We start from the raw sequence: 16,874 nt of genomic DNA, 5'->3' as shown, positions 1-16,874 counted from the left end.
TGTTATTCAAATGCTCATTGGGCAGGATCTCCATGTGATAACTTCTGGTTATTGTGTCTCCATTGGTGATAACTTGATCTCTTGGAAGAGCAAAAAACAAAGTGTTGTGGCAAGATCTAGTGCAGAAGCAGAATATAGAGCTATGGCCTCGGCTACTTGTGAGCTTATTTGGCTTAAACAGTCACTTAAAGAATTGTAATTTGGAGAGTTTACTCAAATGACACTTATATGTGATAATCAGGTTGCTCTTCATATTAGCTCAAATCCAGTTTTTCATGAAAGGACAAAACATATTGAGATTGATTGTCATTATTATATCGGGAGATATCAAGACTGAGTTTGTTAATTCAAATAATCAATTAGTAGATATTTTTACTAAACCCTTACGAGGGCCTAGGATTGATTACATTTGTAACAAGCTGGGTACATACGATCTATATGCACCAACTTGAGGGGAGTGTTAGATATTATTTGATATTATGAGATATTATAGATATTGTTAGATATATCATATTAATATAATGGGTTTAGCCCATATGTTTCTTTTCCTATATAAACATAACCCCATGTGTTCAATATACACAAGAGATTTACCATATTCTTTCTTTTCCTTAATCAAAATTAAGAAAGTTTTGTATGTCAAATTATAGATATTAAAACGATCAATTTTAAATTTGAAGGACCGAACACTATATTATTTTTTAGATTTCATGATCTTCTTTCCACTTATTTTCTCGTTATCTTTCATGCTGTTTGACCAAAAGGCAATAAGAATGTGCTTTAGTATTGCTGGGCTGGGTGTCAGTAATGATTTCTACTGAGCAGACACAGAAAAGGTTTCCAGGATTGAAATATCATACGAAGCAGATGTCGAGGAAAAGAATTAAGAATATACATCCATTAATTGAAAACAAAAATGTAGCTATGGTAAAGTTCTTAAACCCAAGAAGGAACTTAAGATGGAGAGTTAAGAAGCAAAAATTAAGTACATCTTAAGCTTTCTATCTGAAGTACATATTTCTCTGCTTCGTATTTTCACCTTAGTGTTACCCTTCTGAGTTTAATATTTTCAGATATAACGCAGACAACGATTATTCACCGGTCATGCTTTGAGGCAGACAAATTTGCTTCCTGCACGTTACACCTGTGCTTACCACCAAATGCAAGTCTTGGATAGATATGGACAGAAGATTATTCTACCCATACACGTACATGAATCCTTCCAAGACATGTCATTACCAAGCTAATTCCTTTGAAATCAAGTAATGGAAAGTGAAGTTATGAGGGGTTAATTCAACGTTTTTCAAGCTTGACTTTGATTGAAACTCTTCAATGCTCTTCCTTTGAGAATCGGGTAGATAAGGCCTAATCATCTCCATCAAATCAGGTGCTCGCAGACCTGAATTTTTTGCAAAGGAATCAACCATCTTCGGGAGAACTACTTTCTGTTCCTTGCTTATGGTGATGGTGGACTGAATGTATTCCTCTTTGGCACATTGTAGCTCTTCAAATACTCTCTTAGATGTGTACAAACGTACCTGAGAAGGCAAGAGAAGAGGTTAATACAACAAAAACTGTAGGTAAACATATTCTTCTACATAGAGTACAGAAAGACCAGAAGTCTACCGCAGGATCAGAATGGCTTCCTGTGCAAAGAGCAAATAGTAATAAAGGTTCTGGTCGATGTATTGCATATCCTTTCCCTGCATCTCTAACCTTTGGTTTTGTCATTGAAGGAAACCACAACCGCAGCCACTAGTAGAAAATGAAAGGTGCAATAGTGTGTTAAGAAAGGCATATGGACAACAGTATTCGATCTATGCTAAACTCGTTTTTTTATTGAGTAAAATGAAATATGCAATCTTCTTAGAAGTTTCTGGAAATCAGATTTACTTGTCCTGGGCGAGGCATTCTGCATCCCAGAATGAAGTTCTGTATCATGTCTACGCTTATAGTTTGTCCCCCAATGTTATACGCAGCCTGAAATATCCTGGCTTATTTTAGAGTCACGTACCAGTCAATTCCGTGGAGTTTTATGAACGAGAAACTTACCTTCAGTACTGAAGACATTCTTTTGACATTGTTGGCTGAAATTCCATAAACTAATAAGGCCTGTGGAGGAAAGTGAGCAGAATGATAATGGTTCACTGATTTGGAGCAATAACTTGCATGAGATAAAAAAAATTAAGAGATTCAGAAATTTTACATGCATTGCTAAGGAATTGTGCACATTAATCCAAAAGGAAAGCTTTTCTTCATGCCTCATATTTCTAGGATTAACATTTTCCAGCCTAGAAACAAGTGACCTGTAAGAAAGTAGGATATGAAGTTGTTCTTCCAGACAAAAGAAATCATCTAACCAAATTTGCATACTACAGACATCTTGGTGCATTCTATCACAGTTGATAAGTTCAATTTCAAGGTAAAAAATTTAGTTTGTTGTCTCTTCATCCAACTAATAGACTATTTAGAAAAGAAACTTTGAATCTGAATAACATGATAAAAAAAGAATGCACTCCAAGATGGCTCACCTAAATCTCCGTAGCATGTATTCAATTTCCTTTAATTTCTGATTATCTGTGCATAATTTCTGTATCCTTGTCATTGAGCAATAAGGTTCACTAAATTCTTTGGACCCTCTGACATAGAAAGGGTTAGTGGAGTTTAGATTGAAGGATGAGTGTTTCTTCCATTGTGATCCCCACTTATTACCCTGGCTCTGTGAAGATAACTCGTTAACACAAGATGAGTATATTATAGGGGATGAATCATTTTTATGACCAAGAGAAGGTGGTTCAGTAAGTTCACAATATATAGCTGATATGCCCTTGATCATCTCCTCAGAAAGCCAATTGGGTGTTTCTGGAACGTAATCAACATAGCTACTCCCAAGATGCTCAGCCAGACTTGTTGAACTGAATTTAGCAAACTGAGCTTGCTGTTGAAATAAAATTTGGAAGCAGGATATTAGAGAGCGCTGCATGAGAAATTAAAGGATGGAACCAGTTTTCTGGTTTTCATTATACTTACCTCCAACATGGATAATGGCAGAGAACGGTAAGAGTCAACGACAGCTTTGGTTTCAATGTTCCCAGGAGAAGCTTCAATTGAGCATACTGTTCGTTGAGATAGTGCAGAGTGACATCGATGAATACTAGAGTCTAAAACAGTTTCTAATTCTAACTGGTTATTGCATTCCTTAAGGTGAAAGCCAGCTGAATTTCTGGGTGAAATGACATTACTACAGTTCACAACTGAAATTTCTTTGTCAGAAATAGCATCATTGCGGGGCACTGCAGATTTTACTTTATTAGTGTCTGAAGCTAATTCCAATCTTCTTTCCTTAGGTGATAAAGGTGAAGTTTGTTGATCAAATCTTTTCCGATACAAAGAGAGAAGGTATTGTTCCAAATACACAACTTCTAATTCCAATATTCCAATTTCCTGAATCAGTTCCTTTGCAGCCTAAAATTACATAAGAAATGTATATAGTGGATAGTCAGAAGCGAGATCCAAAAATTTCAACTGAGAAAGTAAAAGCTGCACTCCTATGTAACTGTACCTTTGGTATTGAATTTTCTATTGTAGCATCCTGTGAAAAAGGCAGATAACGTGCTTTCTCTAATGCGCGCCTTATCACGAATTGTTGCTTTAATCGTTTTTGAAGCTGTAGAATCTTCAGAGATATAAAAACTATATATTATGAAAAGCTATAAACCAAATGCAAATAAATAAAATGAATACTACATACTTTGACTCAAGGCTTATCTAAGCCATGTATAGTATAACAAGGACAGTTCTAATCATTGCCTTCACTACTATGGCTAGTGAGTACCTGTTACTGTCACTAGAAATGACTCCACAAAAAAGACTGTGCTGCATAAGCTTACTACTAGCTGATTGTATAATGACAACTTAATTATCAATCAAGATTTGTACCTCTTGAGTCAAAGAGCTTTGAAGATCGATATTATGGTATTGCCTCCTCTTGGATTCAATGGTGTGCTTTAGTTTCCCCAGTTCCTTTTTTTAACATAAAAGAAAGAGAAAATTACTAAGAGCTGTAAGTATTAGCTTCTATGTGCTGAAAATCATTCTAAGAATACTAAAATCTGCTATAATAAATGAAAGGAAAATGCTCAAAAATATGCAGCAAGATGGTAAAGGTGGTCTGAGAGAAAGGGTGAGAGATACCACTTCAGGCCGATAAGAAGCTCCACTAATGTTCTCTAATCCATCTGCCATGACTCTTCTTTTCATTGGGTCACTGCCAAACAGTAAACAAAAATGTCAAAATAGGGAGCAAGAAGATAAAATCATTACAGTTAACATGATCCTGTTAGCCTGCAAAACCAATGCAAAAAGCTTCCTCATAAGACCCGTTTTGGCTTTGTAGATGAAACAAGTACCAGATTGAACCTTAGTTTTCTAAAATACTGATTATATGTATTTCAGTAACATGATATCCAATGTCAGAAACTACTCCCCTGACTCAAATATAAGCAAAAAAAGAAAGGTGATGATGGACATAAAAATAAACAAATTTCAATTCCTTCATCTTACTTAAAGCTGCTATTTCAGAATTACCCTTATCTTTAAATCTAAGCATCACTCTCAATAAAATTAGTTGAGGGAAATTTAAGAAATATACCTCTTTATTGTGTAAAAACAAGAATATTAAATGAAGTCTAAGAGTGAAAATAGTTAAATTTGCTTAGAGTCCGGGGGGAATATTCCCTCTCGGGTTAATTTAATGTTACGATCTTCTGCAACAAAGTAAGATTACCTATATTTAGTAACATAAATCTGAAGAAGCAAAAGTTCTGGATAACTTGAAGAACCATTATTTGGTTAAAAAAAGAATGTACTGAAGAAGAAGAAGAAGAAGAAGAAGGAGGAGAAGAAGAAGAAGAAGAAGAGGAAGAAGAAGATGCGTGCCGCTGCAACTCGATCTTCAATTTATTTGGTTTAGAAAGACAAAAGTTGGTGAAATGAGAAAGTGACAACAAATACTGAAAAAGAAAGAAGAGAAAATGTTGAAAGTAGGAGACGAATTGTGTCTTCAAAAACCTGGTGGAGCGCTTGTGAGTTGAAATTGAAACAGTTGGGTCCATGAGCTTGAATTGCTTGAAAACAGAATCACACCACTCTATTCCATGCATGTAAGTGTCAGATTGGCGTAAACACTGTCAATGAATGCACCAAAAAACCATTAATGCGACACACACCAGGACCAGATATTGACAAAGTTTCATAAATGTGACATAGTCAAAATGGCAAGATACATCCAAAATACATTAATTTAAAGCATAGCTGCGCTTACAAGCACCAGAATCTCCTCTCTGATGGAATGTGACTTCTCACACAGTGAAGCTTTTGGAAAGCTGAATCGATTTGGTGGTTCAAAATCCCAACAGCCTCTCTCTGTTATATCTATTTCAATTCCAAAAACATTTTTTTTTTATATATATACGTCTGTTAAATGTCATTCAACCACTATGGTACGAGTACAACAAGAGTATATTTGTGTTGTACTGCTGTTGACAAACAATCTATGAAGCTCCTATGACCTCCTTTTTCATATTTTTTGACTGGTCTCACATGACTAACCAACCCACCCTTTTGGAAGCCTTTGATAAAGTTGTGGGTTTTGCATTTCATTAAAAGAAGAAAAACCATGTCATAGCTTTTGTAGAATGCATTCCAAAGTAAAACTTAGGGATTACAAAAGAATGATATGACAAGAAACATGGAGGCAAACTGAGATATGTGTATCGCAGAATATGCTATCAACAATGATGCAAATATATTGCATGCATGTCTAAAGGCACTTCAACTTTGAAGCTTTTTTGCTGGTTGGCTTTATGCACTGCATTAAAAGAATCACATGAGTTTGGTTTTTCCCTTTATCTTATATTATAGCAGTGTCTAAAAGCTGAGACCTTCACCATTTAGAATGGAACATAGTGACAAAACACAGAGTGGTGATTAGGATGGCAGTTTGTTGGACAATGGACTTACATAATGCATTCACCGCACAGTTTCATCCACTCGTGCACTTGGTTTCTTTTCTATGCCATTCCAAGAGCAAACTCCCATGTGACACATCTCACAAATCATTTACTATCATTTGGTTTGAATGGTAAAAGTTTAGTGTCCTTGAAGTTTGGTCTAGTCATCTTAATCTCCTTCTTTAGCCCTCTAAGGGTTTTCACCAGCTACAATATCTCTTAGTTTAAAGTGAAACATGACCCCTAATTGTTTATGATAAACTCAGACAAATTTTACCTACTAGTTAGACTACCTGCCATTATCCTCCTGTTATAGTGAGAGGTGAAACCAATTGGTAATAACTTCACTACCTAATCTTGAAAGTGTTTAGTCTAATTATTGGTGGCATACAAACTATGCTTGTTTGTTCTGGTAGCCAATATAGTATCTCGTTCAGGAGTCAAAGCTAAAGACAAAGATAAAGCTAAAGACAGTTTATATATTCATTCCTCCTCTAATACACCAAGGCCTCCTCCAACACACACCAAAGCAACTTTTAAATACAGAACCGTGACAAAACAGTGACCTCTAACAATAATTTAGATGAGGTGAATAAGAATTATTAAATTATAGAAGTTTGAATATAGTCTTACATAATTTACATATAAATTTGAGAATGGAGAAATGTGATAATTTTTATGCCACGTATTTATACTGATACCCTCATGAGTCATGACCCCTCCACTAGGCGATGCTACCAACGTTTGGGAAGGTTGAAGAAGAAAACACAGTGAGTTTGGTCACTTGGAATAAAAAGGAAAACGCACTTATAGAAAAGCAGCCTCAAAAGGGCTGAAAGTTTATTGTCAAAGGAAGAAGCAGTGTAAGTTTTTTTTTATATGAGGTGACTGGTTTTGGTGGGCTGTCTTTTGTCTAATTTCATGGAGAAACTTGGATACAACCAATCTTTGCATTGTCAATGACTTTGGTGGGAAAAAGTGCCATGCCTTTTCTCATTGGAGACGCTGCTATACACGGAAGAACATAAAATAATGTCTCTACATATCCAGTTACAATAATGGGTATAGAGATATTTCCATGCTTGCATAGTGAATAATATGTACACTTATTTTACATTAGACAAAATAATGCCCTTTCATCAACAATGCCTTCTTTTCCATCTTTTGACCATAACTTAAAAGATGGAATTTTTTTTACAAGTTGACAATTCAACATGCCCTTCTGCTGTTTTTATTTTAGTTTAATTTTTGTATTTATATAACTTCTTAAATAATGTGTTCATGTGTCCGGTACTGAGAACTGATTTGTTACAAAATTTGTAGAAAACATACAGGTGAAGTGTTCATTTATAAAGACAATTTTTTAGGTTTTTCTCAATTCTAACATCACTCCAACATAATTTTAGAAAAAACAAATGTAATTATTTTATTTGTATAAGTTTCTATTGTGATTATAAAAATAAACAACAAATCCTATATATAATAAAAAATATTTAAATTATATAATTGTGAATATTTTTATTTAATCTCCTATCATATTTTAATATATTGTAAAATTTGTTAAGTTGTTAATTTGTTTTTAAATAAATTTCTAACTAAAAGATCTTTTTATGTGATGATGATAATTTGTGCTATTTGAAACAAATTTATATAGTCCATTGTATTATGAAATTAGACTTTATGTATAATCACTATGATTTTCTTTTTAGATTTTTTATATATTAGCTAATTAGTGAGGGAAAGGAAACTGAATTAAGAGAATTGTTTGCAACAGCAGCTGAGGTGAGGGATTCAAAAATCTGAAAGAAATGTAAAATGCAAATTAAAATACTATTTAGTACAGATATATGTGATTGAATAGAAAACCTTTTATATTATAAGTGCATGTGTTATTTTTTTTATTTTTCTTGCACCCCAATGAGCAAAGGTAAAAATAAATAAAAAATCTGTTCTGCTTTGTTAATTCCATTTGTTCTGTTTTGGCTCTTGCAACTTCCAAACTCTGACTCACTTTTTGATATTTCACTAAGTTTTGTAAGTACTTTGTAGTTTGACTTGTGGCTGGGTTGAACCTGGAGAACCAATACTCTTCTATTCTATGTCTCTGTGTTGGGAATCTCCAATCTGAGTTTCTGACTCCAATCAGAACACATGATTAATTAATTGCTTAATTAGTTAATTAGAAATAAACCTGTCTTATTGAGCAAAACATTACACTGTCAATTTTTCAATGGAAACTGACAGACATACTTGTCACTTCTATAATAAAAAATAGCAGTGACAGGCTTAGTTCAACACTTTTTTTCAATAATCCAGAACAAACCAAAATTCGACTAATTTCAAGACCTCAAAATTAGTGAAAATTTTACCTGTTAATGTGTCATAAGCAACTTGTTAGTATAAAAAATTTAGAGAACATAAATTTGTTTAGTGTTGTTAAATTTCAAATGAAAACTGTGCTTAATTAACTGTTATTTGTCTCCTTTTGAACAAAAATTATATTCATATTGTTTGTTCATTTAAAATTTGTAAATAATGTGGGTGATTTACTTATGGCTTTATTCTTTTTGTAATTCTTAAATATTTTGATACACTTACTATGAATTACAAAGAAAAATTAAGAATAATTTCAAAATACTCATCAATATGTGAACAAGCTACTAAAATGGACAATGAACAAGAAGAAAAACTAAAAAAAAAAATAGCAAATACTTTTCTCAATAGGTACAAACTTTAGAAACCCTAGAAAAATCTAGTGGAAGGTGAGAAAGAACTTAGGAAAGTGTAAAATTTAAGATAGCATTGGCACATAGATCAATAAGAATAATTTATTAGGGTGTGTGTTTAAATGCATGAATTAATGAGTGAGAGATGATGTAGCATTTATGGTAGTATGAGGAACCAATGCATGGATATTGGGGTTTGTAACATTTTTTAATGTTGTCAGAAGGTAACGGAAGTTTCTTATTTCAACCAAAAAAACAGAGGAAACAGAATCTTATCGTTGAGATTTGTGAGACAGTAATGTGTTGGTAAGACAGAGTCTTTTTCTCTCATTACTATCATATACTCTGTTCTGTTCTGTATAATACTGTTTTTTTTTTAGTCAAAGGAAACTATTTGTTCTATTTCTTCTAACTTTCTTACTTTAATGTATGTTTATGTGTTATTGTATTTCAATTTTTTCAAATCCTCTCCTAATTTCAAATTTTTTTTTTCTATTTTATGCTTTCACATCTTTAGAGTGAACAGAAATATCCAAAAATAGTCATGTTGAGTAGTTTATTTTATTTTGTTAATTACGGTAAACATTGTAATTTTTTTTGTTTATTTTCCCTATTATTTTTGTCTTCATTATTTTTATCTTGTATGTTTAGTTTTACTTTTTTTATTTATTTGTCCAACTATTTTTATATAATTGTTTTCTTCTCTTATGAAATAATTGTTTTGTTTTGTTTGTGTATTTTCTTAATTCATCTAAGATGAGTGTGGGGAGGAGCAGAGAAATCCAAAGCCCAATGAAGACATATTATTATAGTTTCAACGGAATTTAAAAGTAAAGATGAAACAAAACAAAACATCTCTACTTTGATACCATGCTTAAAATACACAAATATTTTTAAAATAACATTATTAAATAGAGTTTAGGTAGTTGAAATTTACTTATATGTAAGATTATCAACAAAACCACTTCTAATTTATAATTAAGTTTAGAGAGTATATTTTAATAAAATAAACTACTAATAAATAATATTAGTATTAATATTATTATTTTGAAGTACTTATTTTTCTTAATCTATGGGGAAAAATATTAAACATCAATCAAAATAGAATGAAGGAAGTAAAAGGATTTTTATCATAAATGTTTAAATAAGTTCATAAATTAAAATAAACCTTTTTTAACAAAATAATGATGAAATTATAATTTGTTACACATTTTCAAATACATGGTGGACTTTGGAAAATATAAAAAAGATTCCCTTGTTGTGTTTGTTGGTGTGGTTTTATAAAATTGGATTTTCTTTGGTGGGCTTTGTTGATTGGATTTTAACATGGAATGCATTGTTTAAGTGAATAGTTTTCTTTCTGCACCCCTACATTCTTTGAGATAGTAGAATTATCCGTGATAATTTGGATGATTTCAAAATAAAAATTTTGTAAGCAAAATGTGTTTTCTAAATAGAGATTTTGTAAGTAAAGGGTGTTTTCAGAATAGAAAATGGAAGGCAAAAAACCATTATGGATTATCTTTTCCATAACGTATTTTTCAAAATTTCCAGAATGGTAAATCCAAAATTAAAAAAATTGTTCTAAAAAGTATGTTTGGAAATATTTCAAAAAGAATAATATGGAAATTAATTTTAAAAGGGGTAAATGATTTTTCCAAAAATGATGGGTGCATGAAGTCATTTGCTGGGTGGGGGTGTAGAAACACCCTTAAGTTATGTAGCACAGACACTGACACGGACACGGACACTGCCACGACACGGACACAGACACGGAGATATGTATAATTATATAAATTGACAATAAAGATTTTTGTTCATTAAGTATGTTTCAGTTTTTTTAGCAAAAATATGTTTTTCATAACTGGTTCGAAAGGATTTGTTCCTTATTTTTATAATCATAATAAAAATTTATACAATAAATTTGAGTTTTTAGAAAATTAATGTATTTCTCCTTTTAAAAATTGTGTTAGACTCGTGTTAGAATTGTCAGAAATCTAACAAATATCTTTTGAACTAAATACTTAACCGATAAGTATCCTACAAATGTCATACGAGTGTGTTCGACTTAGACACGCCATTTAAAAAAAAGTGTTCGAGATTCATAGCCTTTAAGTGAAGGAGGAGAAGAATGGGAAAGAAAAAAAAATAAGGCTTTTCTCCACCACGAAATTTGAATCTCACGTGATTGTTTTTAAATGACAGAAATATCCTCAATTAAAAGAGGCTACACATCAAAATACAAAAACGTTGGCAGATTTGAATTACATTTTTTAATTCTGGAAGCCTTTTTTATGAAATACATTTATGTATTTTATTTTCTAGAATTTGTTTTTCGTAATGTATTTTTTGATTTTGAGAATTATTTTTCCAAAATAAAGTTTTGATTTTTTTTAATTTTATTTTGAAATTCACTTCATGAAGACAAATGCATTTCAGATTTATTTTTTTGAGTGTTCTTTTAGTTTCAGATTTTTAATTCTGGAACGAAGGATAATTTTAAAATTTCGAAATGCATCAGGTTGCAGGTCACAATTTGTTTGTAAGGTGCAGGAAGAATGGGAGGAAAAGTGCAAAAGGTGTATGCATTTGAAGTTTCTGCACCTCCATAGTTTCTTCTTCTGACACTTCTACACTTTAATGTATGAAGGTGGAAGAGAATTTCCCTATGAAGCCTCAAATGCCAATCACCTCCTCATTCATATCAAGAATCTATCCATTAATTAAAAGCAAATTAAAAGAGGATATTTCTTACTGCACCCCTACATTTTCTTCCTGTACCCCTATATTCTTTGCAATACTATAATTAACCTTAATAATTTTGGATGATTTCACAATAAGGGTTAAACAAAAAGTTTTTCTGGAATAAGGATTCTATAAGTAAAGTGTGTATCCATAATAGGAAAATTCGGAAAGTAAAAAACTATTTTGGAATATCTTTTCTAGAACACCTTTTTTTAGATTCCAGAGATAAATCTGGAATTTGTAAAATTTATTCCAGAAAGTATGTTTCAGAAATATTCCAAAAAGAGTGATGTAGAAATCATTTTTAAAAGAGGTAAAATGGTTTTCTCCAAGAATGATGGGGTGCAGGAAGTCATTTATTGGGGTGCAGGAAGAAACACCGATAAAAAGATTTGCAGCAAGCTCATACGGCTGGCCCAAGTCCACACCAACAAATTAGAATACTTATTCATTGTCCATTCCCAGTTATTATGAGGAATAAAATATTGGTCTTTAAGAAAAAAAAAATTAAATAATTTTCTAAGATTTCCTTTTAAGTTCACAAAGTTGATCACTTTCTTCATTTAAATAGTAATAATAACATATGTTTAGACATCAAAATATAAGAACAAGTGATTAATTTTGAAGATTTAATAAACTTTACAAGTTTTAAAAAATTATTCAATTTTAAATTTAAGACTAATCCAACACGCAAATACATTTTTTAAAACTAAGTTACTCATTTCAATTTTTTATTATTACATAAATTGCGATTTGATAAGATCTCTTTAATGACATAAACTAAAATCGTTGACTTTCTGGTCCTTCATAGACTACTTTGTCTCCCAACATATTATTTTCATTTTTTTAACCTATGTGCTTTATTTCCCCTTTTATAAAGCATATCTGGAGAAATTTTATAAGGATACCTGAGAAAAAAAAATAACATTTTCATAGATTAACATAAGTTACATTTTAAAAGTTATTTTTGATTAACTTCTAAAATATGTAAATGTTTAAGTAATCGATAAACTAATATTAATCTATAAAGAAGTTAATTTCATTTTTTTTTCTTTTATTTCTTCCTCTCCTAAATATGTGTATGAGGGACTTCCCTTTAAACATATCCTTAACATCAAACAAGAATACATTTCTCTCAATTTACAAAAGACTAGTGAATCAAGAAAGTGATGGAAATTTAACCGTTTAAGTAATAACTTTTGATCAATTGACAAAATGTTGCATTCCATGTCATGACATAAAAAAAAGTTACCTTCTTTAAGAAAGGTTAAGTATGCGTAGACAAGTGTATAAGGGATTTCAGTTTTGAATTTGTAAACCATGAGGGGTTTGGAAGAAAATGAAAAAGTAGAGCATCGACATTAATAGAAGAAGTATATTGTTTAAAAGATGAAACTAAGACAATAAAAATGAGTGAAGTTACCTCCACCTATGACTTCATAAGATAGGAATAAAAAGGATCCTAGAAGTTGTCCTGAAAGGTGTTGCTAGAAACCCAGGTAGCCATTTACATAAAACTAGTAGCAAATAAATGCCCCCCCAAGGCTATCTATATACAGCGCTAAGATTTCAAACCCAAGGTAGAAATGGCGTCGGAATAATAAACTTTAGAAACATATATCTCAGTAGAGAGAGAGAGAGAGATGAGTGGCTAAGTGAAAGATATGAAAGCGAATGGGGTGAGAAATCCAAAAAGATTAATTCCTTCCAAAGGCAGCAAAGCAATTTATGTTAGACCTGTACGCCTGTACTTATATAAGGTGTCCTTCTTCAAAGTCAATTCCTGTCTATAAACTCTGCCGGCAAGTTTAGATCAAAAAAACCACCTCCAAGACCATCTTTTCTAGCTCGTTTACGAGAAGAGCATCCATTATCATCTGAACTCCCTGATCCGGAAGGCCGATCAAGTTCAGCTGTTACACCTACGCTTGCAGCATATATACAATAATCCTTTTCACTCAGTAACATTTCTGATGAGCATCCACAAAGTCAAACTGAAGAAAACATACATAAGAACATTCATAACATAATATAGAATAAAGAAGCTCCAAAATTAAATTTACAAATTGCCACTGTATTTCCATGGGTAAATAACAACAAACAAAACAAGTTCTAGAGTAAGCACCCTCAAGCATGATTATTTATGTATCGCTCATCTACACCAAAGATTAAACCATGGCCAGAGATATCATGCATCAAATTCACAACAATGACTACTTCATTTTAATGCACAACAAATAAATTAAAAAAGCAGGCAAAAAATCAGAACATAAAACAACCATCAAAAGCGGCTCACTCAAAATTTCTCTTTAATACATTATGAGAGGCGGTAACACAAGATGGCAACGTTAACGCCAAGAGGGTCCGGTTCATTATTCAAACAGAACCGACACAGGCACTTACCAGTATTGACTTTGTTGTTCCAGCAAACCGAAAGTTCTGAAGCCCTCTCGATGCCCTTTGACTTGTATGGAGCAATACTATGAATGCCAAGATGAAGAGAACCCAATAAATCATTCTCGATGCACTCATACCTGCAGCAAATAGCAGAATTTGCAATTATTAATGTCAAAACTAAGAATGCATCTACAACCTTATTTCTTAAAGCGGACACTCACATTTTCTGACAAAGCTTATCAATAATTGTTGAGAGGGTGAGAATCTGCATTCTTATCTCCACAACCTTATCATCTGAAAAGGTTTCAAAAGGCTCCTCCAAAATTTTAGAGAGCTTTTCAACATTTGCCTCAAGCTGCTGCTGTTGATCCTCAAATAAGTTCTGTTTTATTTCCCTTTGCGCGTCTGTCATTTCTTCCTTAAAAAGCTCATCTCCAAACATATAAAATGCAAAAGCATATGAATAGGATAGGACTCTCCTAGATCTGAAAAGTCTGGAAAGTCCATTATTTACCCAGCTATAATCTCTGAGTGTAGAATCTTTTTCTTCTGAAATGGCAATCTTCCCTTGTATAGTTTCTTTCAGTTTGCTTTCAATCTTAAAGGAGTCTGTGTGAGCTTTATATCGGTTATGATAATGCATATACCGATATAGATCCCTCTTTGCACGTTCTGCCGATTTTTCTTGCTCTTTGTAGCGACCACAGCTATGACCAGCTATACTTGACCAAGTATGCTCTCGGCCAGTAGCTCCACCGCACAACCAACTGCACCAAAAGGGGTGAATTATTACTAAAAAACAAGTAAATGTCAACTCAGTGTCAGAGGTGGCTTCAACTTCTGATCCATACTGCTATATTTGATTAACTGATTTTTTACAGCCAGAAAGATTAATTATTAACAGAATATGCTAATGCAGGAAGGAGGAAAACTCACCAAAATGCTTGACCACAGATACAGCTAACCAAGTTACAACCACCGTTCTTCTCCACTGGTTTGTGACACTTTGGGCATGGTTTTGTATGAACAGTTATCCAATTAACAGTTTCTGATTCATCTCGACACTTCTTAGCCCAAAGCTCCCACATCAGGCATGAACAAGGTGAGTGTGCTTCTGACAAGCACCTAAAACAAAACTGTAAACCACATGAACATTCTACCTCGCACAATTCATCATCCTCAACCCGTATTGCATTCCCACAATGAGGTGTACTGGGACACCATTTAACTCTTTTATTGTCTTCAATGTAAGATTCAAGAAGAAAACGTTCATATTTCTCTGCCATACCAGGGTGCTTTCTACTGAGTAAAGTTCTAACGACAGCTTCATCACATATGGAATTGCACTTGTGTTGCATGCATCTAATACGTTTACTTTGACCCTCATTTATTTTAACAATAAAATGTTCAATCCAACCTGTAAAATATAAACAAATACAAAACACGCTCATAAATGAAGTTTGCATGAATTTCCATCATTGTGCAAAACCAAAAGTCGTGTATAACCAAACAAATACTCACAGGAGTTGCAAAAGCAATGACCACAGTCCATTCTTGTTGTTTCAACCCTAGCAACATCCTCCATGCAGATGTAGCACATTACTGTAGAAGGAACGGATGAGTCAGAGTCGGGATGTTGATCCACACTAACACCAGCCTCACCAAAGAGAAATGCTTTCCCCTTGTCTACATACACTGCAAACAACTTCTCCACATCCCAACGATGATAAATTAGCAGTGTACGAGCATGTTGCTCTCTTACCGATAGCATCTCCATCACTCTGCGCAAATCCTCCTTCTGCAACAATATGCATAGTGATCTCAGTAAAACGTACATATATAATTTATCCAAACAAAACACACAAAGACATCCTTCAATTTACCTGTGCAACCAAAAGTGATTCCTTAGTAATCACCTGCAAATTCCAAAGGAGTTCGTCAGAACACAGTAAACTTAAGGAAAAAAACACAAATAATCCAGCTTCACACCACACCCAAAAATTAATCATAGAATCACAGAACCCAACCAGCCCACAGTAAACTGAGATGCCAATCACAAACAAACCCTTCAAATTCCAACCACAAATTTAGCACCCACTAAAGAATTCAAGAAAGTCCAAAACGTTCATGTTACGCAGTCCAACCAAGAAACAAAATTCAAAGCAGTTCCTAAAGCCCCAACCTTCAACAAACCCATCTCAATACAAAACCCAAGATAATGCACCTTATCGTGATGACAATCAATTCACAAACCAATACAAGAAAAGAAAACACATACACACACCCTCACACAAATAATAGCGAGAGGAGGAAATCCAACAAGTGAGGGTTTTAAAGACAAGAAAAGATAAAATAAAAAATTGGGATTATCCCAAGAACGATGTATCCTATCGGAAGCGAATACCTTAGTAGTGGGACCCTTGGAAGATAGCAACGCGTAATCCTCGTCGTTTTCATAAGCCTCGACGGAGTCATCTTGATCGGAGTCGTAATGGTAATCCTCGTCGCTGCTCGCATAATCCTCCATCTCCAGCACCCCCACCCCAAAACACGATTGAATGCGTATTCAAATTCAATTGATGAAATAAACCACTATCGCACAATTAGGGATTCGATATTCGATCGAATCCGGTGATCGGAAAATCAATAACTGAAATTCCGACGAGATGGCCGGCAAGACAGAGCGCAGCCACTCACCAAAACGCACAAAAAGAGAGAGAAACAACCTTTCCTTCTTCCTTTGCAGTTTTTCGCAATCCCTTTCCCTTATATAGTTACAAAATTATTATTATTTGTTTGCTATTGATTTACTCTTTCGTAAACATTATCAGATATTAATTATTACTATTATTTTTCAATTTCTGACATATTTTCAAGTCATAGAACTATTCCACATTTAATTTCCATTTTATTTTTGTTAATTAATTATACATTATTATTTAATTTTATTTCGAGTATAACGGGATGGGACAATGAAATGATGATAATTATATTC

At 33.1% G+C, this 16,874-nt stretch overlaps 2 protein-coding genes across 3 annotated transcripts; both read right to left on the bottom strand.

Moving 5' to 3' along the window:
• Positions 1-870: 870 nt before the first annotated feature.
• Positions 871-5,459, bottom strand: LOC137837201 (uncharacterized). The gene is made up of 12 exons (XM_068646164.1): positions 5,324-5,459; positions 5,071-5,186; positions 4,195-4,267; positions 3,940-4,023; positions 3,563-3,667; positions 3,031-3,465; positions 2,532-2,938; positions 2,207-2,306; positions 2,053-2,112; positions 1,894-1,980; positions 1,627-1,755; positions 871-1,538 (listed from the first exon to the last, which is right to left on the bottom strand). Exons 2-12 carry the CDS (start codon positions 5,160-5,162, stop codon positions 1,236-1,238), a joined length of 1,875 nt encoding a protein of 624 aa, XP_068502265.1. The 5' UTR covers positions 5,163-5,186; positions 5,324-5,459; the 3' UTR covers positions 871-1,235.
• A 7,419-nt stretch (positions 5,460-12,878) lies between these two features.
• LOC137817191 (probable E3 ubiquitin-protein ligase ARI2) lies at positions 12,879-16,687 on the bottom strand. 2 transcript variants are annotated; one of them, XM_068620456.1, is made up of 7 exons: positions 16,284-16,687; positions 15,763-15,795; positions 15,401-15,677; positions 14,816-15,296; positions 14,101-14,646; positions 13,886-14,016; positions 12,879-13,404 (listed from the first exon to the last, which is right to left on the bottom strand). In XM_068620456.1, exons 1-7 carry the CDS (start codon positions 16,404-16,406, stop codon positions 13,259-13,261), a joined length of 1,737 nt encoding a protein of 578 aa, XP_068476557.1. In that variant the 5' UTR covers positions 16,407-16,687; the 3' UTR covers positions 12,879-13,258. The 2 variants fall into 2 exon arrangements, with proteins under 2 accessions (XP_068476557.1, XP_068476607.1); XM_068620506.1 differs by having other exon boundaries at positions 12,879-13,476; positions 16,284-16,680.
• Positions 16,688-16,874: the final 187 nt, after the last annotated feature.

The sequence above is a fragment of the Phaseolus vulgaris genome, chromosome 11 (assembly GCF_000499845.2).
Source record: "Phaseolus vulgaris cultivar G19833 chromosome 11, P. vulgaris v2.0, whole genome shotgun sequence".
NCBI lineage: Eukaryota > Viridiplantae > Streptophyta > Magnoliopsida > Fabales > Fabaceae > Phaseolus > Phaseolus vulgaris.
This window is presented reverse-complemented; position numbering and strand designations above follow the sequence as displayed.